Raw genomic sequence first — 21997 nt, 5'->3', positions numbered from 1 at the left:
CTGTTTGCACAGAGTACTCATAAATAGCCAGGGTGGATTGGGGAAATCTCTACAAACAGGGTTAAGGAAGAGGACACCATAAGCCCTGTCCTCCTGTCCTTTCTTCCTACACCATGTGGAAGAACAGACAGGCTCTGCCATGTCTCATTTCAGTTCTTTTTGTCTTTCTGCCTTCTGCTTCCTCGATCCATTCAGATCCGTGAGTACCACCAAGGACTCTCCTATATCTTTCCTCCTCCAATCAAAACCATTCCTTTCCTTTCACAGTCCCTTCTCCGGAAAACCTCCCCAAAGTCTTTTTGCTATAAAATTAACAAACAGTAATTATATGTGTGTGTGTTTCCCAACTCTAACATTACATGATTATGTATAATCTTTTTGTTTTTAGAACTCTAAAGGGATCAGTGTGGCTAAACTGAGGTATTATGTGATTTAGAAAAGCATTCCTCCTAGATACCAGGAATATCTAAAATCCCAGTAATCAGAGAAATTCTTATTTGTTGAACCTTCTTACTCACTTGGAAAATGACCATTTAAACTGTTGGGACTCTTGGTTGGAAATGAATAGGCTACAGTCTAACCTTGGTGCAGGTGAGACTTTGGGCACACCAGAACTCTGTGGATGTTTGTGTCCTATAACAACACTCCTGTTAGGATCAAGGGCTTGGATTAAACTACCAGTAGAACTTGTTTGGTGTCCAAAGTGTCCACATTATTAGAATTACATTGTTAGCGAAATTTTTTTTTTTGCTCTTTTGAGATCAGAAAAATACATTTATGAACCTGGTGATACTGTGGTACAGCAGTGATCACATAGATTTTTAGCTATTTTGAAACAAAATCTCTAATGCTAGGAAAAGAAAGAATGGTTTCTACAGAGAGCTTTTCACTCATGCTCAAGTGTAACATAAGTGAATTATGCAACTCTGAATTTCACAGTCATATTATAAATTGAGGATGGAGAGTACCCAAAAATAAAAACAAGTACTAAGTTCTTTCCCAAGAATTAAAAATGGTAATGAAGAACAGTTCTGATGAATGTTTCTGGAAAATATAAATTTTCCCTCCATATCTTCATTTAAAGAAAAGAACAACCTGCAAGAACTTGAATGCTGGCTGCTTAGTGCAGGGACCACCTGTCACTTGAACCTGCCTTGGTGGGTTACACAGCAGAAGTTGAGTTATCACCACTACAAAAATCGATAATCGTCCTGCCACTCTGCTGTATCATGCTGTCAACTGCCATCTCAGACTGTGGAAATATGGATGGCAGGGGTTACTGTGATGAAACTACACTCTTAAACACTGATATCTGTCCTGGGCTGGCCCAAACTCCTTCCTTTCCAGGAAGTATATGGTGCTGGTCCCTTCCCAGCTCCTCACTGAGACCCCTGAGAAAATCTGCCTCCATCTATACCATCTGAATGAGACGGTGACAGTCACAGCCACCTTGCTGTATGGCTGGGGAAACAGAAGCCTGTTCAATGAGCTTGTGGTCGACAAGGACTTGTTCCGCTGTGTGTCCTTTACTGTGAGTACCAGAAACCTGTTCTGATTTGTTTATACATACATGTACATATGTGTGTTGATATGCATCTATAATACACATACAGATTTCTAAAAAAGATCACTCTAGAAACATATCTTTGACTTCAAGACAGGAGAAACTTAGAAATTTACCGAATTAAAAAATACCATGGATTTTCACACCTAAAATGGGAAGAGCCAATTCTTGTACTTATGCTGCTTTCCCAATGAATTTTCTCAAAAGTTTAACCACCCAGAGAAACAGACGTTTTTCCAATGCGTAGTACATTTTGCTAGTGAGTCACGAACTTTCAAGTAACACTGAGCTAATAAGGTCCACAACTCTTCTGAATAAGTATTGGTTTCTTGTTCAGGGCCTATCCTCAAGACACAGTATCTACCACCACTAATATATTATCTCCTAATTTCTACCACCATTAATGTATTGTCTTTCCCTCTACATCAGTTTCAGAGTTAGAGTTAATTTTCAATCAAGACCATATTTACTCCATAAAAATGACTGTTTGGTGCTTCCATTGAATCACATACAATTGTGTTTTCTAGTTTTTATTCTGACACTTTTATCCTCTACATAACATTTAAACAAAAATTGACGTGACCCATCTCCTTCCTGTGATGTGGAAGCAGATGAAGTGAAAAAGGAAATCTAAAAGCTGCAGAGGGTCAGACAGTTAAGGGTCTTGTATTCCTCTCTTTCTCAGCTCCCCAGACTTTTCCTTTCTGAGGAGAAGGTGTCCCTCTCTGTCCACATCAAAGGGCCAGCACATGAATTCAGCAAAAAGACGGTGGTGCTGGTGAAGAACAAAGAAAGCGTTGTCTTTCTCCAGACAGACAAACCAGTGTACAAGCCAGGACAGTCAGGTATGAAGCTACAGAGTGGGCAAAGGAATTAAGATGCCATCCTGAGCATGGCAAGAGAAGACTGAGTCTCTGGACCTCACTAGAAAATTCTCTCTCTCTCTCTCTTTCCAGTCAACTTTAGGGTTGTCTCTATGGATAAAAATCTACACCCTCTGAATGAGTTGGTGAGTCTTTCACTAGTGGGTATTGGTGAGTTCATCAAGACAAAATGCCACCTTAATATTCTAATTTCCAGCCCCTTTCTAAAGTATGAGTTGATCTGGTTTTGATTCTGATCTTTTGCCTATTTATGCCCTTTCTCAGTTACATTTGGCCATTTTATGTCTTCCTTATGTGAAAGTCCTTATTTTTCAGTCGATTCCTGATTAAGTATCTTCTTGCCACACTATGAAAGGTGGCTAGTAGGGATGATGATTCCAGTCACTACCAGCTTGACTGTAGAATGTGAAAGCCTAAATTGGACATCAAAATCACATCCTCTCCTCCAAAGGCACAGAGATAATTGTGTCAGAGAAGGAGGAAAAACTGTAAGAAGCAGAGGTGAATACTGTCAGAGCCAGAATAAATACCAGGGAACAGTCCTCTAAACACAATATGGCAGCTGCACGTTTGTACTTACACTTGTGTTAGCAGGCACAAGCACATACACTATCAAGCCCGACCAAAGCCTAGCATGGAGAGGGGAGATGTACATGAAGCCCCACTCCTAGCTGAGGAGCTCTTGTTAACTGACAGCTACTGGGAAAAAGTCGGTTGTCTTTAAGAGGGCAGACACTGGTAAGTCAACCATATTCCAATGGAAGTCCACACATCCAAGAATAAATGGGCAGTTCAAAACAAATTAATGGGTGAAAAAAAATAGAGAACCCTAAGTCATATGAGTAGGGAAGGGTGGTAGATCTAGTATAAATGGAGGGAGGGTTGACTATCATCTTAAAACACTGTACAAAATCTCAAAGAACTAGTTAAAAAGTAAACAAAATCATAATCCACTTTTACTTAATTAGTTCTTTGAAAATAAGAAATTACTATAGACACCATTTGTTGGCAAGTCTAAACATTGTATTTAACCAATAGTCTTCTGTGTAATTCTACCAAGGATAATTTTTTCTATTTTCTACTATTATTCTTCTGTCACAAGTGCAGCCTCCTCTTCCTCCACTCTCCCTAGTCTCTCCCCTAAACTTCCTTCTCCAGATCTGTTTCACTTCAGAAAAGAGCAGCCCATCTACTGATATCAGCTGAACACATCACAACAAGATACGATAAGAATAGGCCCATGCCCTCATATGAAAGCTGAGTAAGACAACCCTGTAAAAGGAAAGGGCTCCCAAGAGCAGGCAAAAGAGCCATCCAGTCATCCAGCATCTCATTCCTGGCCACACAGGCAGTATGGGGCATAAGCTGCCTCTTGTGGCTTGGGCCCAGTCCCACCTCTGAGAGCCTTGACTGGTCACAAAAGATGGCCTTTCAGGTGTCAAATCCTCCATTGCTAGGAGTCCTCAGTGAGGTCACTTTCATAGGTTCAAGGGAGTTTACACCACAATAGATTTCCATACTGCACCTTAAATGCCTCCTGTTCCGATCATCTCTCCATCTCTCCCCAAACTCTCTCTTCATTCATCCCTCCCCTGCTTGAACCTTTCTGCCTCCACTCTTACCCCACTCAAAAGATCCATTCTATTTTCCCTTCCTAGGAAGATCTCTACATCCCCGTAAAGCCCTCCTTGTTACACAGACTCTGTGGGTCTGTGGACGACAGTGTGATTGTGATTTATTTTATACTTAATATCCACTTTAAGTGAGTACATATCATGTTTGTCTTTCTGGGTCTGGGTTGCCTCACTCATAGTGTTTTTTCTATTTTGATCCTTCATTGTATACACATGTATATAGTTCTTCTGGACAATCCTTAATCCCTTTACCTATCTCTGTAGGCTCTGACACTGAAAGTTCCAGTGTAGGTTGTTGTCTTAGTTAAGGTTTTATTGTTTACTGTGAAAAGACACCATGACTATGGTCACTCTTATATATTAAAAACAAAAACAAAAAATAATTACTTGGTGCTGGCTTACAGTTTCAGAGGTTTCGTCCATTATCCTCATGGCACAAAGCATGGTGGCATGCAGGCAGACATGGTTCTGGAGAAGGAGCTGAGAGTTCTACATCTTGATCTGAAGGCAGCAGGAAAAGACTGTGTGCCACACTGGGTGTAGCTTGACCATTTGAGACCTCAAAGCCCCACCCCCACAGTGACACATTTCCTCCACCAAGACCATCCCTACTCAAACAAGGCCACACCTCCTAATCATGCCACTCCCTATGGCCAACCAGTCAAACACATGAGTCTATGGAGGCCAAACCCATTCAAACCACCACAGTTGTTGATCACTTCCTAGTTCTTTGTGTGTCTCTGTGTAACACATGTTCACTTGTCTGCACATGTGTGTGTATACACATGTGTATGCTAGCCAGGAGACAATCTTGGGTGTCAGTTTGGGGTGTCATACACCTTGAGTTCTAAGTCAGAGTTTCCCCCTAGCCTGGGTTGATGATCCTAGCCTTGATGGTCTGGCTAGGCTGCCTGGCCAATGACCCCTCTAGAGCTCTCTGTCTCTGCTTCTCCAGCTAGGACTACAGCAGGCGATTGTACCTGCTTGTTACGTAGATTCTTCGATGAAGACCAGGTACTTATTCCACAGCAGCTCACATGTGACCAACTGCCTCTCTCTCCCGTCTTTCACCTCCCGGATTCATCATAGTTACAGCACTTTCATTTTTATGATGGGTAAATTCACTTCCAGGAATTAATCCTTTCTTCAGAATTTCATCAACTACTCTGAGATGTTGATATAGATTTTACTATCAGGTTGCAGTTGTACAATCAGACTAGAAATTTGATGTGTATTTTAATAGTATATATATTGCCTTGGAACAGTAGGAATCATTTAATAGCACATGTGTCTGCTAGTACACATATATCTAACCATTATTTTAGATTCCTTTTACAGATTCCTTAGTAGTTTGCAATGTTCTTCTTAGTCCTATTCAACTTCTTAATTGACTTATTTCCCAAGTCAGAGTTTTCATTGATGAATGGAGTTTATAGAATTTATAATTTGTTGCCTTCATTTTTAATGCAATTAAGATTTTTCTATGTATATGATTACTCATTTTCCATGTTGATCTTGCTGAATTCTTTAGTCAAACTGACTTATCTTGGATTCCAAAAGGTTTTGTGTGCCGGTTATAAAGTGATCTTGCTAATAATGTGTAGGGTTCATTTCTCTTCCAGTTAAAGAATTAAAGAGAGGAAAGACCTTTAACACAGCAGGCAGAAGCAGTCAGTGGAGAAAGGATTTTTTCAGAGGTGAAGAAACAAGCACACAGCAGGCACATGGGTGGGAGGGCCCTCTGCAGAGGGGCCTGGGAAGCCCTGCCTCTCTTTCTCTGAAGGCTGGGTTCTGAAGCATCTTTGAGATGTCTTCCTTCCCTCATTTAGGAGTGATCCATTTGAACAAAGACAGAGACTTTAGGGTTAGTCTATCCTGGTCTTGGCTTAGAACCATGTGTGTCAGACTGGTCGCTGCAGAGGTGCCTTAGCATTAGGAGGTAGAGCCCTGTGCTGGGCCTTTAGATTTTTGTCTCATACCAGGAGTGTGTGGAGGAAGGGAGAATTCCACCATTTTTATTATCTGTTTGTGCTGCCTCTTTCTATCTACCTACTAGGAACTGGTAGAATATTTTCATTCTTTAGTCTAATAGTAACAATTTTACTTCTTCACTCACAGTTTTCATAATAGTTTTCTTTGTTGTCCAGATAGGCCAGGGCATCCAGGATAAATATTAAAAGATATCATATGTAGGAGATTTGTGAAAATTGCTTTTTTATGTATGTCATATTTTTATTAATATATCTCTTATGCAGTCATTAACACATACTATAAAATAGACATATGAAAATGTTACTTGTAATCATCAGATCTCATATATAACCAGCACTCTGCTTATGAGAAAACTTTGAATGTACATTTTATTTGTTTATTTTTTAATTAAATTTTTATTGTTTTTTGTGTTCCATGTATGAACTTAATTTTTTTATATTAATTACAGTTTATTCACTTTGTATCCCAGCTGTAGACCCCTCCCTCATTCCTTCTCCCTCATCTGCCCTTCCTCCCTCATCTCCTCCCATACCCCTCTCCAATTCCACGGATAGGGGAGGTCCTCCTCCCCTTCCACCTTTCCCTAGCTTATCAGGTCTCATCATCACTGGCTGCATTGTCCTCCTTTGTGGCCTGGTAAGGTTGCTTCCCACTCAGAAGAACAGGGATTGGTCAAAGAGCCAGCCATTCAGCTCAGATGGACAGGAAAAATCAGGAAACAGGACAGGAACCTACCACCGAAGGCCTGTGAAAGACTCTACTCAGCAGTGTATCAAAGCAGATGCTGAGACTCAAAACCAAACTTAGGGTAGAGTGCAGGGAATCTTATGACACTGTGGAGGGAGATATTAAGACCTGGAGAGGACAGGAACTCCAGAAGGAGAACAACAGAACCAAAATATCTGAGCACAGAGGACTTTTCTGAGACTGATACACCAACCAAAGACGGTTCATTGATATAGCCTAGAACTCCTGCTCAGATGTAGCCCATGGCAGCTCAGTAGCCAAGTGAAAATTTCTTACTTCACAGATTTGCTTACTTTGAAATGTAGAGTGACTTTTTTTAATTAATTAATTTTTTATTTAACTTTTATTAATTAAACTTTATTCATTTTGTATCCCCCCATAAGCCCCTCTCTCCTCCCGTCCCAGTCCCACCACCCCCTTTCTGCTTGCATGCCCCTCCCCAAGTCCACTGATAGGGGAGGTCCTCCTCTCCTTTCTGATCTTAGTCTATCAGTTCTCGTCAGAAATGGCTGTATTGTCAGGGTTCTAGGCTATCTCCATGAATAGTCCTTGGTTGGAGTATGAGTCTCTGGGAAGTTCCCTATGTTCAAATTTTCTTGTTCTGTTGCTCTCCTTGTGGAGTTCCTGTCCTCTCCATCTCTTCCTATTTCCCACTTTTTATATAAAATTCCATTCACTCTGTCCAAAAGTTGGCCATCAGGCTCAGCATCTGCTTTCACAGTCTGCATGGCAGAGGCTTTCAGAGGCCCTCTGTGGCAGGTTCCTAGGTTGTTTCCTGTTTTCTTCTTCTTCTGATGTCCATCCTCTTTGCCTTTCCGGATGGGGATTGGACATTTTTGTTAGGGTCTTCTCTCTTGCTTGGTTTCTTTAGATGCACAGGTTTTAGTGGGTTTGTCTTATGTTGTATGTCCATATGAGTGAGTATATACCGTGTGTGTCTTTTTGCTTCTGGGACAACTCACTCAGGATGATCCTTTCCAGATCCCACCATTTGCCTGCAAATTTCATGATTTCCTTATTTTTCATTGCTAACCCCCCGACCCTCCCCTCTCTTCTCTCCCATCCCACACATCAGCCCTGCTTAAGTCCACCTGTGCTTTGACGTCACCTCCATCAAGCATCTCTCCTACCCTGAGGAATTTCCCACCTCAGTGACCCTCTTCTTTCCTGGTTTCCACGGATACTGAAGGTCTAACACATAACTCTACATGTCTGCAGTGATGAACCACAGATAGGAAAGAACACACAGCAGTTGTCTTTCTGAGCCTTGTTTATAATTATAATTTTTTCAAGTTTCATCCATTTGCCTGAAAATCTTGTGATGTCATTTTTTTATAACTGAATAGACCTTCATTGTGTACACATGTGCCACACTTTCATCATCCCTTGTCATGACCTATCTTTCTGTACTTTCAGAAACGAGTCCTATATCACTAAATCTCCCTTACTACTGCCATTGCTTGCTCCCTTATCAGCTGCTAGAAATGGCTGTGTTCTCTAAGTTTGAGGTCACCTCAAATAAGTTTGCCTCTGCAGACAGCTCAGTTACAATAGAATCTTAAACGACCTTGTCAGTGTCTGTCTTTACTCTGTAGACTTCATCTAATCAATCAGAACCATGTCTCCTGCAAAACCTCTGAAACTGCCCCTCTTGGCTTGGTCAGCAGCAATTCTCCTTTGAAGCAAGAGAAGCTATTGAGGCCTTTCTTCCTTTATATTACTCTGGCAACAGTCAGGCATCTGTTAAAGTTCTTCAAGTGATGCATGTTGAGGACACATGTTAATCCCTTTGTAGCCCATTAGATGAAGAATGGGAATCCAGTGCCTTGCCCAGGACACCCTCAAGTTATACAATTTGACTGTATATACAGTACAAATTACTAATATTTAATATTGGTTTATATTTTAGTAAAGCAGCAGTTACTCCCTAACGAGGTATATACCCTAATAACCACACAGAGAGACCAGGATTTATTTAAATATTTTATTAGCCTAATGTGATATGCTCTGCAATATTACCCCATCCTAAAACTCCAAGCTAGTAGAGCTTTCTCCCATTCAGATTTCCAAATTTTACTTGCTTTTTGATCACATTCTAGGTCTAGTTCATTTCTCCTGATGTTTCTTGGTCCTCTCCCCTTGGATCCATCCTCTCTTCCTGTCTTTTCTCTTCCCCTCATCAGACCAGGATGTCCCACCCTATTCTCTGAACTGCTCAGCATTGGCAAGTTGACTTTTATTGGCAATACAGAAAACAAACAGTGACATGTTTACGCAACTTGAGACAGGAGGTGCATAGAGTTAATGTCACAATGCTATGTCTGGATTTAAAGCAGATAGTGGGGTAGAGAAATCAGCATTTGAGTGAACAAGGGTAAACTGGACACATGAAAAATATGCCAACAGATATACGTAAAACTAATAACTCCATTTCACACTGCAAATATACCTGATTTAAACACTAAACTCTATAATCTCCAGACTGTAAAGGCTCAGGGTGTGACTCACAGCACATCAGAGAAATCTTACAGATAATGTCCCACAGTTCCATTTCTGAGTCCCTATCAATTGAGTGAGTGGAACAACTCAGGTAGTTCTATAATATATACTTAAATTTTCTCTGTGGTGGTTAGTTGGCTTGCAAGTGGCTTTGTAATGGAGATTAAGTCCATCCAATTCTAACTGAAACTACTGTCCTAAGAACCAGTCTATAAATGTATGGAATCTGCTGTCTGTGTGAAATTTCTAGACCATTGGTTCCCAAACTTCTTAATGCTGCGATTCTTTAATACACTTCCTCATGTTGTGGTGACCCACAACCATAAAATTATTTTCATTGCTACTTCATAACTGTAATTTAGTTACTGATTTAAGCATAATGTTTTGGAGACAGGTTTGCCAAAGGGGTTACCGCCCTCTGTTCTGAACTAACAGTGCTTTCCCTTTTGTTTCAGTTTCCTGTGGTTTACATTGAGGTAAGAAGCTTCAGTGTTCATATTCAGAGAGAACTCAATCCACTGAAAGTACCTTGATGCTGGGGTATTATAGAACTACTGTGGGTCAGCAGCCTTCTGCCATTCGAGATAACTGGTTGGTTAAGTCCCACCTTTCCTTTATTTCCCTCTCCCCCAGAAGAATATTAGCAGGCTCCCAAATGCTTCCACCATGAGCACAGTGGTCTTAGATGTTTTGTTGTTCTTCATACTTTACTGAATTAGAAAACTTGCAACCTGTTTCACAGGATCCAAAAACGAACCGAATTATGCAGTGGCAGAATATCAGCACAGAGAACGGGCTTAAGCAACTGTCCTTCAGTCTGTCACTGGAGCCCATTCTGGGCTCCTACAAGATAGTGATACAAAAACAATCGGGAGTGAAGAAAGAGCACTCCTTCACCGTAGAGGAATTCGGTATGCTTGGGAAGACTGGATAGGGATATCGGATGTTATAAGTTTCTACTGATCACAGGATGAATTCTTTTGAACAAACTGAGGTCCAAATGTGCAAGGCTGGGGTTCATCTGACTGAAGCTAGGCTATCCACCTAGCAACATGGAACTTCCAACAAATTCTGGGATTTTAGGAGCAAATTACTAGGTTTTTCTCATTTAAGTAGATACCTCAGTGATTTTCAAGAAATGATATAATCTATAACCACTCAATGTTCTAACTTTATTTAGAGGGTGGACTCACCTTCACAATGTGAAATCACCATTTTGAGACAGAGACTGATCATTTAGGCAACTAGAAAAGTCATTTTTCACCTGGAATTTATCCTCTCTTTCCCAACAGTGCTTCCTAGATTTGAAGTTCAAGTAAAGGTCCCAAAGGCCATCTATATGCAAGAAGAAAAAATAAATGTGACGGCATGTGCAGTGTGAGTTATATCTTTCAATTCTTCTAACTTGAAGGATGTACTTGGGCACGGAATCACCTGGGACAATGTCTCATTGTAGAATATGTAGAAATGTGAAGGCCGTGTCCTTCCCACCTGGAATGGCCCCTGTGGTGTTCCTTTCTCCATTGTGTTCCTTTCTACTCTGCATCACTTCCTGCTCAGTCACTCACTGCCTGTGTTGCTGATGGTAATTCTCATGACACCAATAATAAAATCAATTGTATGAGGCAGTAAAGAGTCCTGGTTTTTGGAGACAGAAAGGTACCTAAGAAGAAACAGTGACCCATGTAAAGAGAACACAGACACTAAATTATGGCTCCCAGTCTGGCTCCAGCTCTAGCCACTCCCGCCCAAGTTTAACTGTAAAGCATGAGGGGTTTTTACTTGCATTTCTGTACCTCAAAAATAAAGATATTATTCTACAGCAAGTAAAACTGCTATTTCAATGTTAATCACAGGTATTCAAAGCCCACTGGAGAAATTTGCAGATATGCCCAAATCTGACAGAAAAGGCATACCTTAGTTCACATTGCTTGTCATTAAAATAAAGTGTCAAGTGGTAATAATGGGCCGTATTTGCTGTCATCACAAAACTGGATAGAATCAGTTTCAAGTTGGCAGCTTCAAGTTGGCAGTGTGGACTATGGGTGGGAAAACAGTGAGTCTCTGCTTCAGAAACACTCTTGGTGTGTGTGCATTTATCTTGTGACAGATACACCTACGGGAAGCCTGTCCCAGGACAAGCAAAGATAAGTATATGCCTTAAATATCTGTACTTCAGCCTTGGGGAAAAGCCTGAATGCAAAGAAGTCAGTTACCAGGTGAGTGAAAACTGTTCACAGGCCTATTTTTAATATCCAGGTTAACTGACACAGCAATGCATACAGCACAGCTGAGAGGAAATGCATAACCAGGCATTGAAAGAGGATATTCTGGACCTTGGGGTGTAGCTCAGTGATGGAGCACCAGCCAGGCATATGTGCAGTTCCCAGGAGCCCCTAACTGACAAGAGTGATAGTCTTAGGACCCACTATAATTAAAGGGATGTTTCAACAACTTGAGCTGACCACCAACTTTATTTTTGTGTAAATCATTGTACAAAATGGGAGGTTTGGCATTTTCATACATGAGAATCATGTATTTTAACCACATTCCCCTGTCCCCTTGCCACCTCTGCTCTCTGTGTCCTCACTCCCATATGTACTTCTCCTCTTCCTACATAGCACCCTCTACTTTCATGCCTTATAGACTGTTCTTTGAAAGTATATTTTTAATTAGCATGTATGAAATGTAAGTAAATTGTGAAAAACAATGGGCTTCCTTGCAATATATTCAATCATGTGTATCATACACTTGATCACCTCATTCATTACCTACCGTATGCTCTCCATCCCTCCTCCTGCCAGACTCTTCCTCTTCTCAAAGGGAACAACTTCCATGTTGCTGTCATATTGTTTTGTTTTTCCCTTACATATGACAGAAAACATGTGCCATCGAGTGTCTGAGTCTGGTAAATCTGGTGAAAGGTGATCATCTCTGTGCCCATAAATTCTCCTCTTCAGTTCTGATTACCCATCCATCAGCTGATGGGCTCGCTTGTTTGTGAATCACAGAGATGACAGGTTTGCCTGTGAACAGGTGTGGGGATGCTGACCCAGGTTTCGTTTCCGTATTCCCCACCGCTGACCTTGTGGTACTTTGACCTCTCCTTTTCTGAGGAGCTTCTATACTAGGTTGTAGTCTTACCCACAGCACGTGAGGTGTGCAGAGCATTGGTGCTGAGCTCACAGATAAGCATTAGAGAAACCAGGAATGTCAAACACTCCGGGAGTTCTCCTCAACAGAGGAGATGTAGACCTGTTTACCACCCAAAAGGCTGGGGATGGATGTAGGTAACACCCTGGTCATCTGCATCTGTAGGTTCAGACCACACCCGAATCTACCCAGACTCACCCTCTAGACCTTCATCCTAAGCACTGTTTCTCAGTCAGTACAATCCTTCCTTATGGGAGATGGCACTTGTACTTTGCAACAGCCTGGGAGACTTCTGTGCTACCTGCAGGACCAGGCTACTCCTGACTCCCACAGACCTTTATATCCATCTCAGTCATTCTCAGCAGCCAATGATCACCTGTAGCTGTAGCTCTTGTTCTAGGAGTGGGGCTCTGAGCAATTTCCCCATTTCACCACATTGGCAGGTTAACTTGTTCTACCATTGTGTAAGTCTTGTTCAGGCAACCACATTGTTGAGAATTTTATGGGTGTTTTTCCTGTTGTGTCTGAAAGACACTATTTTTTCAAAAGGCTTTTTGGTCTTTTACAATCTTTCTGATCCTTGTTTCATGATTTTTCCCTGATCCTTCGAGGTGGGGGTTATGGTGGAGGTGTATCCGTTGGGACTGCACATATCATAGGCAATGCTCTGCATTCTGATGAGTGTGGATCTCTATAACAGTTTCTATCTATTGAAAAATGAGTCTTTGATGAGGTGAGACCTACACATACCTGTAAGGGTAACGACATGTCTCTGCAATGTAGTAAGAAGATATATTGTTTCAGGAGAATGGTGGGAGCTGTTGGTTGTCCTCTAAGGTCTCCGTGACAGTCAACACTGTCCATTTCTTCTTGGTTTAACATTTGTGGTTTGGGTGGATGTAGAAATCCGTCCATTTTCTTCTAGGTTTTCTAAATTAATTCAGTACAGGTTTTTGAAGTATTCCCCTACAGGATTCCAAATTTCTTTAATGTCTGTGTAATGTTTCCCTGTAATTTTTGAGTCTGTTAATTTTAGGGTCTTCCTTCCTTCCTTCTTTCTTTTTCTTTATTTCCTTCTCTTTCTTTTTTTCTTTCTCTTGGTTTTTTGTACGAAAGGCCTCTTGAGCTTATCTTCTCAAATAACCATCTCTTAGACTCATTGATTCTTTGTATTCTTTATTTCTGTTTCAGTAATTGAGTTTTGAGTTTGGTTTGACCTTTCTTTTTTCTAACTCCTTGACTTGTGATATTAAGACATTTCTTTTCTTTTCATTTCTTTCATTACCAGCACCCCGAATGTAAAAGTCCTACTTGGGACAGCTTTGAATGTATTCCAGCACTTTTGTTGTATTGGGTTTTCATTTTTGTTTACTTCAAGATTTTTAAAATTTTTCTTTATTGAGTTCTTCTTTGATTTGTTTTCCTACTCGACCGTGTGTTGTTGAATTTCTATGAATTTATGTAATTTTGGAAATTCTTTTGCTGTTGATTTTAAGCTTGATTGCTTTGTGGTCATATAGGACACATTAGGTTGTTTAAGTTTTTCTGTATTTGTTCAGATTTGTTTTATTTCCCATTATGTGGTCTACTTTAGAGAAACTTCCACTCACTACTTCAAAGACTAATATTTTTGGTGCTTAGGTGTTATTTTATAGATACTGGTTAGGTCCATTTGGTGTATGATATTGAATTCTGATGACATTCTGTGATTATTTTTATTTTTTTGGTCAGATGCTTTATTGGAGAAATTAGGGTATAGAAATCAACTAGAGTTACTGACTTGGGTTTCATTTGCATCTTGAAGTCCAGTGGTATGCTTTTTATGAAAGTGTGGGTGCTAAAGTTTTGTTCGTATATGTTTATAATTGTGGTGTCTTCTCAGTAAATTGTTCCCCTGATCAGAATAAAGTGTTCTTTAACTCATCTGATTGACTTTTGATTGAAATCAGTTTTGTCAGATGTTAGAACAGGAATGTCTGCTTGCTTTCTGGTCATTTTCTTTGAATACTTTTTCTATCCTTTCCCTCTAAGGTGGTGCCTATTTTTGAAGACAAAATGAGTTTCTTGTAAGCAAAAAGACTGATTTTGTTTCTGAGCCACTCAATTATGCTATGTGCTTTGAATTGAGGCCGTTAATATTGCAGATTATCATTGAAACGTGTATGTTGATTGCTGTCATTTTGTTGTTGTTGTTGCTGTTTATATTTAATCCTATTTTATATTTCAGTAATTGTAGCTTCATTTGATTTTTTTCTAGAGTCTCTTAGCTATGCTTATTCCTGTCTTCAATTCAAAGTATTGTTTCTAGTATTCTCTATAGGGCTGGTTTGTTGGATATGAATTCTTTTACTCTGCTTATAGCCTTATAATTTTGTCAGTTTTAGGAACTTCTTGAGCCTTGTGAGTTGTTTACATCTTGAGCTTTAGGAGTTTTTATATTTCCTGAGTCTTAGTGAACCTCCTCATAAATTGAATATTTAATTCAGATGAAATTTCTATACAACACTCTGAAAGTTATTATTTTTGCCCAGATGATCAATTAATGAGTTTGTAGTACTAAAGTCACCCATTATTATTGCGTCTGGATCTGTCTGTCTTTTATTTTGTAGTTTTTAGGTTTTTGTTTTGTTTTATTTTTTGTTTTTTATGAAATTGGATGTACTAACATGTTTACTCCACATTCTTTTTTGTTTGTTTGTTTGTTTTTTATTCCTTTCACTCATTGGTAGTGAGGTTTTTATTTCTTGTCATAATTTTGCACTGGTCTATTTTATCAAATATTAGTATTGATACTCCTTCCTCTTCTCAGCTTGAATATTTCTAATCAATCCCTTTCTATCCTTTCATTTGTGTGTGTGTGTGTGTGTGTTTGTTGACATTGTTTATTCTTATTAGCTAGACATGCTTCTTAAAGAGTTAAAGTCATTTATATTTAGGGTTATTGTTAATTATTTTCTTATTCCTATGATTTTATTGCATGTTCAGATGCTATTTATCTTACTATCTTTGTAGTAGGAATAGATTAATACTAGTACTAACTAAAGACGCTAATAATATAAGCTTAGTCCCATGCTTATAGTCAGAATGCCATTCTGTACAGCAGTAAGGACTCGTTTTTCTGAAAGAAGTCCTCACATGTGGGTTTGAGTTGACCATCACATTACCTTTTTTTATCTTGCATATCAGCTAGAAAAAAATGGCTGTATCACACAAGAAGAAAACATCACTATGTTCCAAGTAAAGAAAAGTTATGATGACTACAAGTATCTTCGTGTGAATGCAAATGTCAAAGAAGAAGGGACAGGTATATAAGTAAACTCAGAATATAAAAAAGGAAGCTGTGAAAATTGATGTCTGTTCACACCAAGATGTGATTTAAAGGATGTAGAAAAAAGATGTAGAAAGCAAGCAATAACCTAACTGCATTGAACTTCCAATGTTCTTGCTGATTTCTTTTTCAGGATTCGAGTTCAGTGGATCTGGAACAACTAAAATTGAAAGAACCACAACCAAACTAGTATTTGTGAAAGCGGACTCAGACTTTAGACCTGGGATTCCATTCCGTATGAAAGTAGAGTGCTTTTGGTTCACAGATGCTTGAGCTGTATGGGGGTTCCTCAACCAAGGGCATTCTGCTCAATGTTAAACTTGTCTGACATCACTGGTTGCAAAGCAAGATGTGTAACTTAGTGGGAGAGCTTGTACTTCACACACTTAAGTGCATGACTTCAATTCCCAGAACTAAGCTGAAGACTTAGAAAGGCTACCTAGAAGCCCAGAATCTAAAATATAGGTAGCATAATTTTATTTATAAAAACTATGGACTTGACAACTGTAAACCCCAAGATGTCACTGTGTTTCAACGAAGCCACATGTGCTACATATTTGTGATAAATCCATGGTCTCCATTTGCCATGGGGCCCCAACAACTGTATCTTGTGACTGTGTCAAAGCATCTACTTCCCTTAGTCCATTCTGGATCTGTCAATGGTTTCTTATGACTAACAGGTATCTACAAAGCACCTACAAAGCATTTATTATGGAGCTAAGAATATGATACCTTCGGCCCCTGTGCTTTCACAGCACAGCCAGTTCTACTGGTGTAGATCTCAAAGTGTTAGATTTGTGTAAAGCAATGTCTTGCATCCTGAATCAGTTGGTGCAGCTTTTGGGATATTTATAGAATACTGAAACGGGTTTTTCTCTTATAATCTGTATAGTATTACCATTCCTGGGCTATACTTTTCTTCCTTGTTCAATTTAGGTTCGCCTAGTGGATGTCAACGACATTCCTCTCCCAAATGAGCAAGTCTTCATCAAACTACATGAAGCTGGGAACACCATTGCTGCTATCACTGATCAAGACGGCCTGGCAGAATTCTCCATCAACACCACAAGCATTGCAGGTTCTTACCTCACTATCAAAGTAAGTCACAGGTGAGGGCATAAGACACAAGGAGAGGTTGTGTAACAGCTTGGACTCAGTAATCTGTCCTTTAATGAAAAAACAATTCCAGGCCAAACTTTCTTATTTTAGAGCAAAATAGAATAGGTTTCTGATCATTAATGAATTTATGAGCACACATACTTCTTAACACAATATTTTCCATAGTCTTTTTTACTTTATTTCATTTTTATATATTACAAATCAGGACCTTTAAGCCAAAATGATTAAAACTCTGTTTTTATCAATTCAAGCAAGGACTGGTGTTGTGTTTCCTCAGATTCATTATCTAAATATATTGTGCCCATTTTCTAAAACATGAGACATTTATTTATTGTGTAACTGAATATAATTGACATTACACTAGTTCTTGCTTTACACACACACACACACACACACACACACACACATACACACACACACAAAGAGGGAGAGAGAGGGAGACAGAGGGACAGAGAGACATGATTCACCAAATACTAGAAATGCAATGAGGAAATACAAAAACATAGGAGACTGCAATCTGAAGTCAACAGGGACTAGACAATGATTCCCTCTGTGTATCACAGCTTAGTCAGATATGTGAGCAGGGGGAACCATTTGAAGAGAACCCAACTACATGACTTCCTACCAGAGGTATCTGAGGCCCTTCAGTCTTTTCCCTGACTCAGCATTCCCCTCTCTGAGAACCACTGTGGGTATAAGAATTCCAATGGTGTCTTACACACATTTATGGCTAAAAATTTAAATGGTGGAAATTGTAACCTACTTTCTAGAAGAAGTTGAAAGCATGTCCCTTTGCAAACAGCAATATCAGAAAGGTAATTTTTTAATTTCTGAGTTCAATAAAAACACATCAGAATTTCTATGGACTATCATGCATGCAATTCTAAAAGCTATGAATCCCTATTCTACCTACACAGGTATCAATCAAATAAAAGACCTTATGCCATACCCCAAATTATTGACATAATAAGACAAGACAAATACAAAAATTAATGAAGGGAAGAAATAATAACTATAGCTGAAAGTGATGATGAAGACAGAAAGAACAGTAAAAAGTACAATGAAACCAAAGTTGATTCTTTTCAAAGATAAATTGATTAGTTCTTATCTAAACCCAAATTAGCAAAGTAGAGGCAGATATAACAGCACATACTATGAAACCCACGGGATGCTTAGAGAATACTTTGAAAACTCTCATTCCAATAAATTAGAAAATCTAGAAGAAACAAATGAATTTCTGAACATTTATATTCTACCAAAGGTGAGCTACAAGGGTATTTAAAAAAAACAATTAAACAGATCAGCAATGAAATATAGAACTGAAGAAATAATTTTAAAGGGGCCCTCAACAATAAAGAACTGAGACTGGGAAGAACCCATTACTGAATTGAACAAAACTTCAAAAAGAAATATTATTGTGTAAAACTTCAGAAGACGGAATGCTTTTTTAGGTCCTTCTCTGAGTTTGGAATTACTCTAATACCAAAACTAGATGAGGATAAGGTATCTAGAAACCTCAGAGTAATTCACCCAACTGGCATAAAAAGAAAGTCCGTACTGAAATACTTCCATGTCAGAATCAGTAACATATTAAACAAATCATGTACCATGATCAAACTGATTTCACACTAAGAATACAGGGATGGCTTCACAATTGAAAGCTGATAACTGTAAAACGTCTATAAATAGAATCAAGAGTTAAAAATCACATGATAATCTCAGTAGATGCAACAAATACTCCATTTACAAGACACCAGCTACAATTGGTCAAGGAACGCATGCGAAGATGCTCAAGACAATTGACTATTGAGAAAATGTAGTTTAACACTGTGTTGAAATTCCATCTCATCAATCAAAATGACAATCATCAGGAAAACAGATGTTTGCAAGGCTAAGGGACTTATATACACAGCTGCTGTGAGGGAAAATGAGTATGACTATTATGTTCAGAGCTTCTATAAAAATCTGAAATGAAACCAGTACACAGGCCAGGGGTACCACGTCCCTGTACGTGCCCATGACATCAATTCTGACATATGATAGACTCGCCTACATCACCATGCTGACCTCAGCAGTACTCAACACAGCCATCTGTGGAGCCGGCATCATGCCCAGCAGTGGAGGAGTGAGAAAAGAAGAGTGGAAATATGTGCACACGGACTTTTACTCAGATATTTAGAAGAGACTCGTCTTGTCTATGGAGAAATGGGTGGATTTAGAAAGTGTCAGCCAAGAGGAAATGAGAACACTGGGAGAAAAAAGCTTTTCATGTTGTCCCTCATTTGTGGCATCTAGGGAAAGGACAGAAATGAAAACAGAGAGGATCTAGCAAGAAGGAAGAGAGTCGGGAGGAAACAGGACTGGGTAGTAAGGTGGATGAATGTGAGCAGGGTACATTTTATTAATATGTGAAAATGTTTCAGTCAGCCCATCACTTTGCAAATTTATCATGCACTAAAATTCCCATCTGTAAACATTCTTTCATATGTATTAGGTGCTCAATAAATGCTTTCTTTGTCTCAAAATATAATATTCTTGTCTTTTCTCTTTTCATTGGTATAAATATTTGCCTCAGGTTTGAAAATTTGGGATGTGAGACAATTCATTTTATGAACCTCCCTTCCAGTTTTACTAAGATGTGCAAAATATTCTATCACTGAAAGTATGCTGATTCTCAGAAGAGAGACTCTGCCTAGCAGGCGATCTATAGCACAGTATTTGTTGTTTCTCCAGGTCTACCACAAGAAAGAAAATTTGTGTCTTTTTTTTCCTTGCATGGAAGAACAATACGCAGAAGCACAGCATGAGGCCTACAGAGTTTATACTGAGAGCAGGAGCTATGTCTACCTTGAGATAGAGCCTGGCATCTTGCCCTGCAGCCAGATTCACACAGTTCAGGCACATTTTATTCTGAATGGGCCAGTTTTGTTGCTGCTGAGAGAGCTCAATTTTTACTACCTGGTGAGTTTTCACTCCAAGCTGAGAAACGCAAAGAATTCTCTTATCTCCTGACCATGTCCCCCTGACACTCTGGGTTCTGGGCTGGGTGTTTCTGCCTGGGTCTCAAACAGTAGATTCATCAGTTACAAGAGATCCTGGTAAATATAGATGTAAGCTTGGAAAATCCTTTTTGTTTTAGGTCATGGCGCAGGGCAAAATCGTCCATACAGGAAGCCACACTCACCACATGGAACCCAGTGAATGTAAGTGTTTCTCATCCAGAACCATGTCTCCAACTGAGTTCCCACATCCTCACCAGTGGGATCTCACCACTGAGTAGCTAAGGCTGCCATGGTGTTTGTATGTCTCCATAACTCTCTCCTCAATAGGAACTCAAGGTTCTGCCATCTAATGAAGGTTATCACTCATACCATGACCTTCAGGAAAAAGTTTCAGATTCGCAAACTGAGTGTCATTCTACATGGTAAAATATCTATTCTCAAGATGTAACACGTGAAAACACACAGTACTCCAAGATACACCCCAAGTGAGGAACCTATGCATTCACATGCAGATTAACCACAACAAGGCAAAACGTGTTATCTTGGTGTCTGTCCAAAAATATATGGAGAATGTCAGCCTGGTCCTTAAATCATCCTAGCTACACCCAATTTTCAAGTAACTGACTCTTTTTTATTTTTTTTTAATTACATGTGTGGTGCTTGTGGGTACATATGTGCATGTGTGGTGCCCTCCTGAGATCATTAGCATGCCAACAATTGACCACAGAGCAGCAGGAATGTCTTCCAAATGCAGGTAGTCCTCTGGAACTGTGTGTACTCATTTGTCTTTTCCTGTCAGGATTCTGACCCATCACCATCTCTTTCTTCCCAGTCCCTCCAGGTCCAGTGAAAGGCCACTTCACCTTGGAGATCCCCGTGGAGTTCAGCATGGCCCCCGTCGCTAAAATGCTCATCTATGCCATCTTGCCTGATGGAGAAGTGATTGCAGATTCTGCAAAATTTGAAATTGAAAAGTGTCTTCTCAACAAAGTGAGGAGTTTATTTTCTGAAATTTCTATTCAAAAGGGTGCAAATTATTTTCAGGATACAGATTTCAGGTGTGTGCTCCAGTGGCAAATATGTGAACAGCACCAGAGGACCAGATTTCAATTCACAAATCCTGAAAAGAAACAAGGAAGTGGGGAGCAAGAAAGGGAACCTAATCCTTAATAACTTACTAATTCAAAGTCGTTGGACTTAAAATATTTATTGTATTTATCTACATGTGCACATGTGCGTATGAACATAAACAGCAATTTTGAGAAGTCTGTTTTCTCTTTGCACATGAGTCCAGAAGATCAAGCTCAGGTCACCAGGCTTGACAGCAGCTGCCTTTACCCACTGAGCCATCTTAATGTCACAGTGCAAGAACAGTAACCCATCCCCTTTCAATACAGCCCAGCCCACAGCTATTTGCTTCACTCCCCTGGAGGTGTGGAGAGATGAATGATAGATGATAGCCAGACGGAGAGAGATGAGATGGAGAGAGAAATATAGACATACCTCCAATTAGAATACTGATTTTTCCACCCCAGGCGTTAGACCTAACATGGAAAGGCCCTTAAAATTGGGCAACTTCCAGGCTGCAGAGATGGCTCAGTGGGTGAGGGCACCTGCTGTGCTGACTTCAGCTCCCAGCACTCATGTGACAGTGAGGAATGACTGGAGGCTCCTACAACCCCAGTGTGTGGAGGTCAGAGGCAGAAGACTGCTGGGATTTGGAGTTGCCAGATTACCTCAGGAGGTCTCAAGAGAATAAGGAGAATGAGCACACCCTCACTGGCCTAGGCTGGGTGCATGGGTGCAAGCACCTGCACACACGTGTGTATACCACACTCATGTACATGTGCACACATACCAAATATGAGCAATTTGCACAACATTTTTTTAACCTGAAATGGTCACTTGTTTGTCTCAGACTTTGACTGACACATCTCCTGTTTTCCTACATCAATTCCAGGGGAGAAAGGGGAAGCAGAGAGCCTCAGTTCAGCTTCCCATAGTTCTCACAATCTGGAAACACAGATGTGTGTGCAGAGTTACACAGCGGTTCCACAAGGCACGCTTCAGGGCTG

The 21997-nt window shown here is 39.9% G+C and overlaps 1 protein-coding gene across 3 annotated transcripts in view; it reads left to right on the top strand.

Annotated features, from left to right (window-relative positions):
* The first annotated feature begins 43 nt into the window (after positions 1 to 43).
* The window catches only part of LOC132654285 (murinoglobulin-1-like), a 41850-nt gene continuing 19896 nt past the window's right edge, over positions 44 to 21997 (top strand). For 2 of the 3 annotated variants that reach the window (XR_009591948.1, XM_060384148.1), the window contains exons 1-15: positions 44 to 199; positions 1348 to 1531; positions 2250 to 2409; positions 2521 to 2573; positions 9776 to 9796; positions 10063 to 10231; positions 10613 to 10697; positions 11431 to 11539; positions 15660 to 15777; positions 15935 to 16044; positions 16738 to 16899; positions 19654 to 19881; positions 20060 to 20123; positions 20629 to 20676; positions 20755 to 20912. Coding sequence is in view for 2 of the 3 variants with exons in the window: in XM_060384148.1 (XP_060240131.1) it covers positions 114 to 199; positions 1348 to 1531; positions 2250 to 2409; positions 2521 to 2573; positions 9776 to 9796; positions 10063 to 10231; positions 10613 to 10697; positions 11431 to 11539; positions 15660 to 15777; positions 15935 to 16044; positions 16738 to 16899; positions 19654 to 19881; positions 20060 to 20123; positions 20629 to 20676; positions 20755 to 20912 (1755 nt within the window). In the remaining variant the exon portion in view is untranslated. The remainder of the gene's footprint in view (positions 200 to 1347; positions 1532 to 2249; positions 2410 to 2520; positions 2574 to 9775; positions 9797 to 10062; positions 10232 to 10612; positions 10698 to 11430; positions 11540 to 15659; positions 15778 to 15934; positions 16045 to 16737; positions 16900 to 19653; positions 19882 to 20059; positions 20124 to 20628; positions 20677 to 20754; positions 20913 to 21997) is intronic. The other variant, XM_060384149.1, reaches the window with a different exon arrangement.

Source organism: Meriones unguiculatus, chromosome 5, assembly GCF_030254825.1.
Source record: "Meriones unguiculatus strain TT.TT164.6M chromosome 5, Bangor_MerUng_6.1, whole genome shotgun sequence".
In the NCBI taxonomy this organism is placed as follows: Eukaryota; Metazoa; Chordata; class Mammalia; order Rodentia; family Muridae; genus Meriones; species Meriones unguiculatus.
The sequence above is the reverse complement of the archived record's forward strand: the minus strand, read 5'-3'. Positions and strand labels throughout refer to the sequence as shown.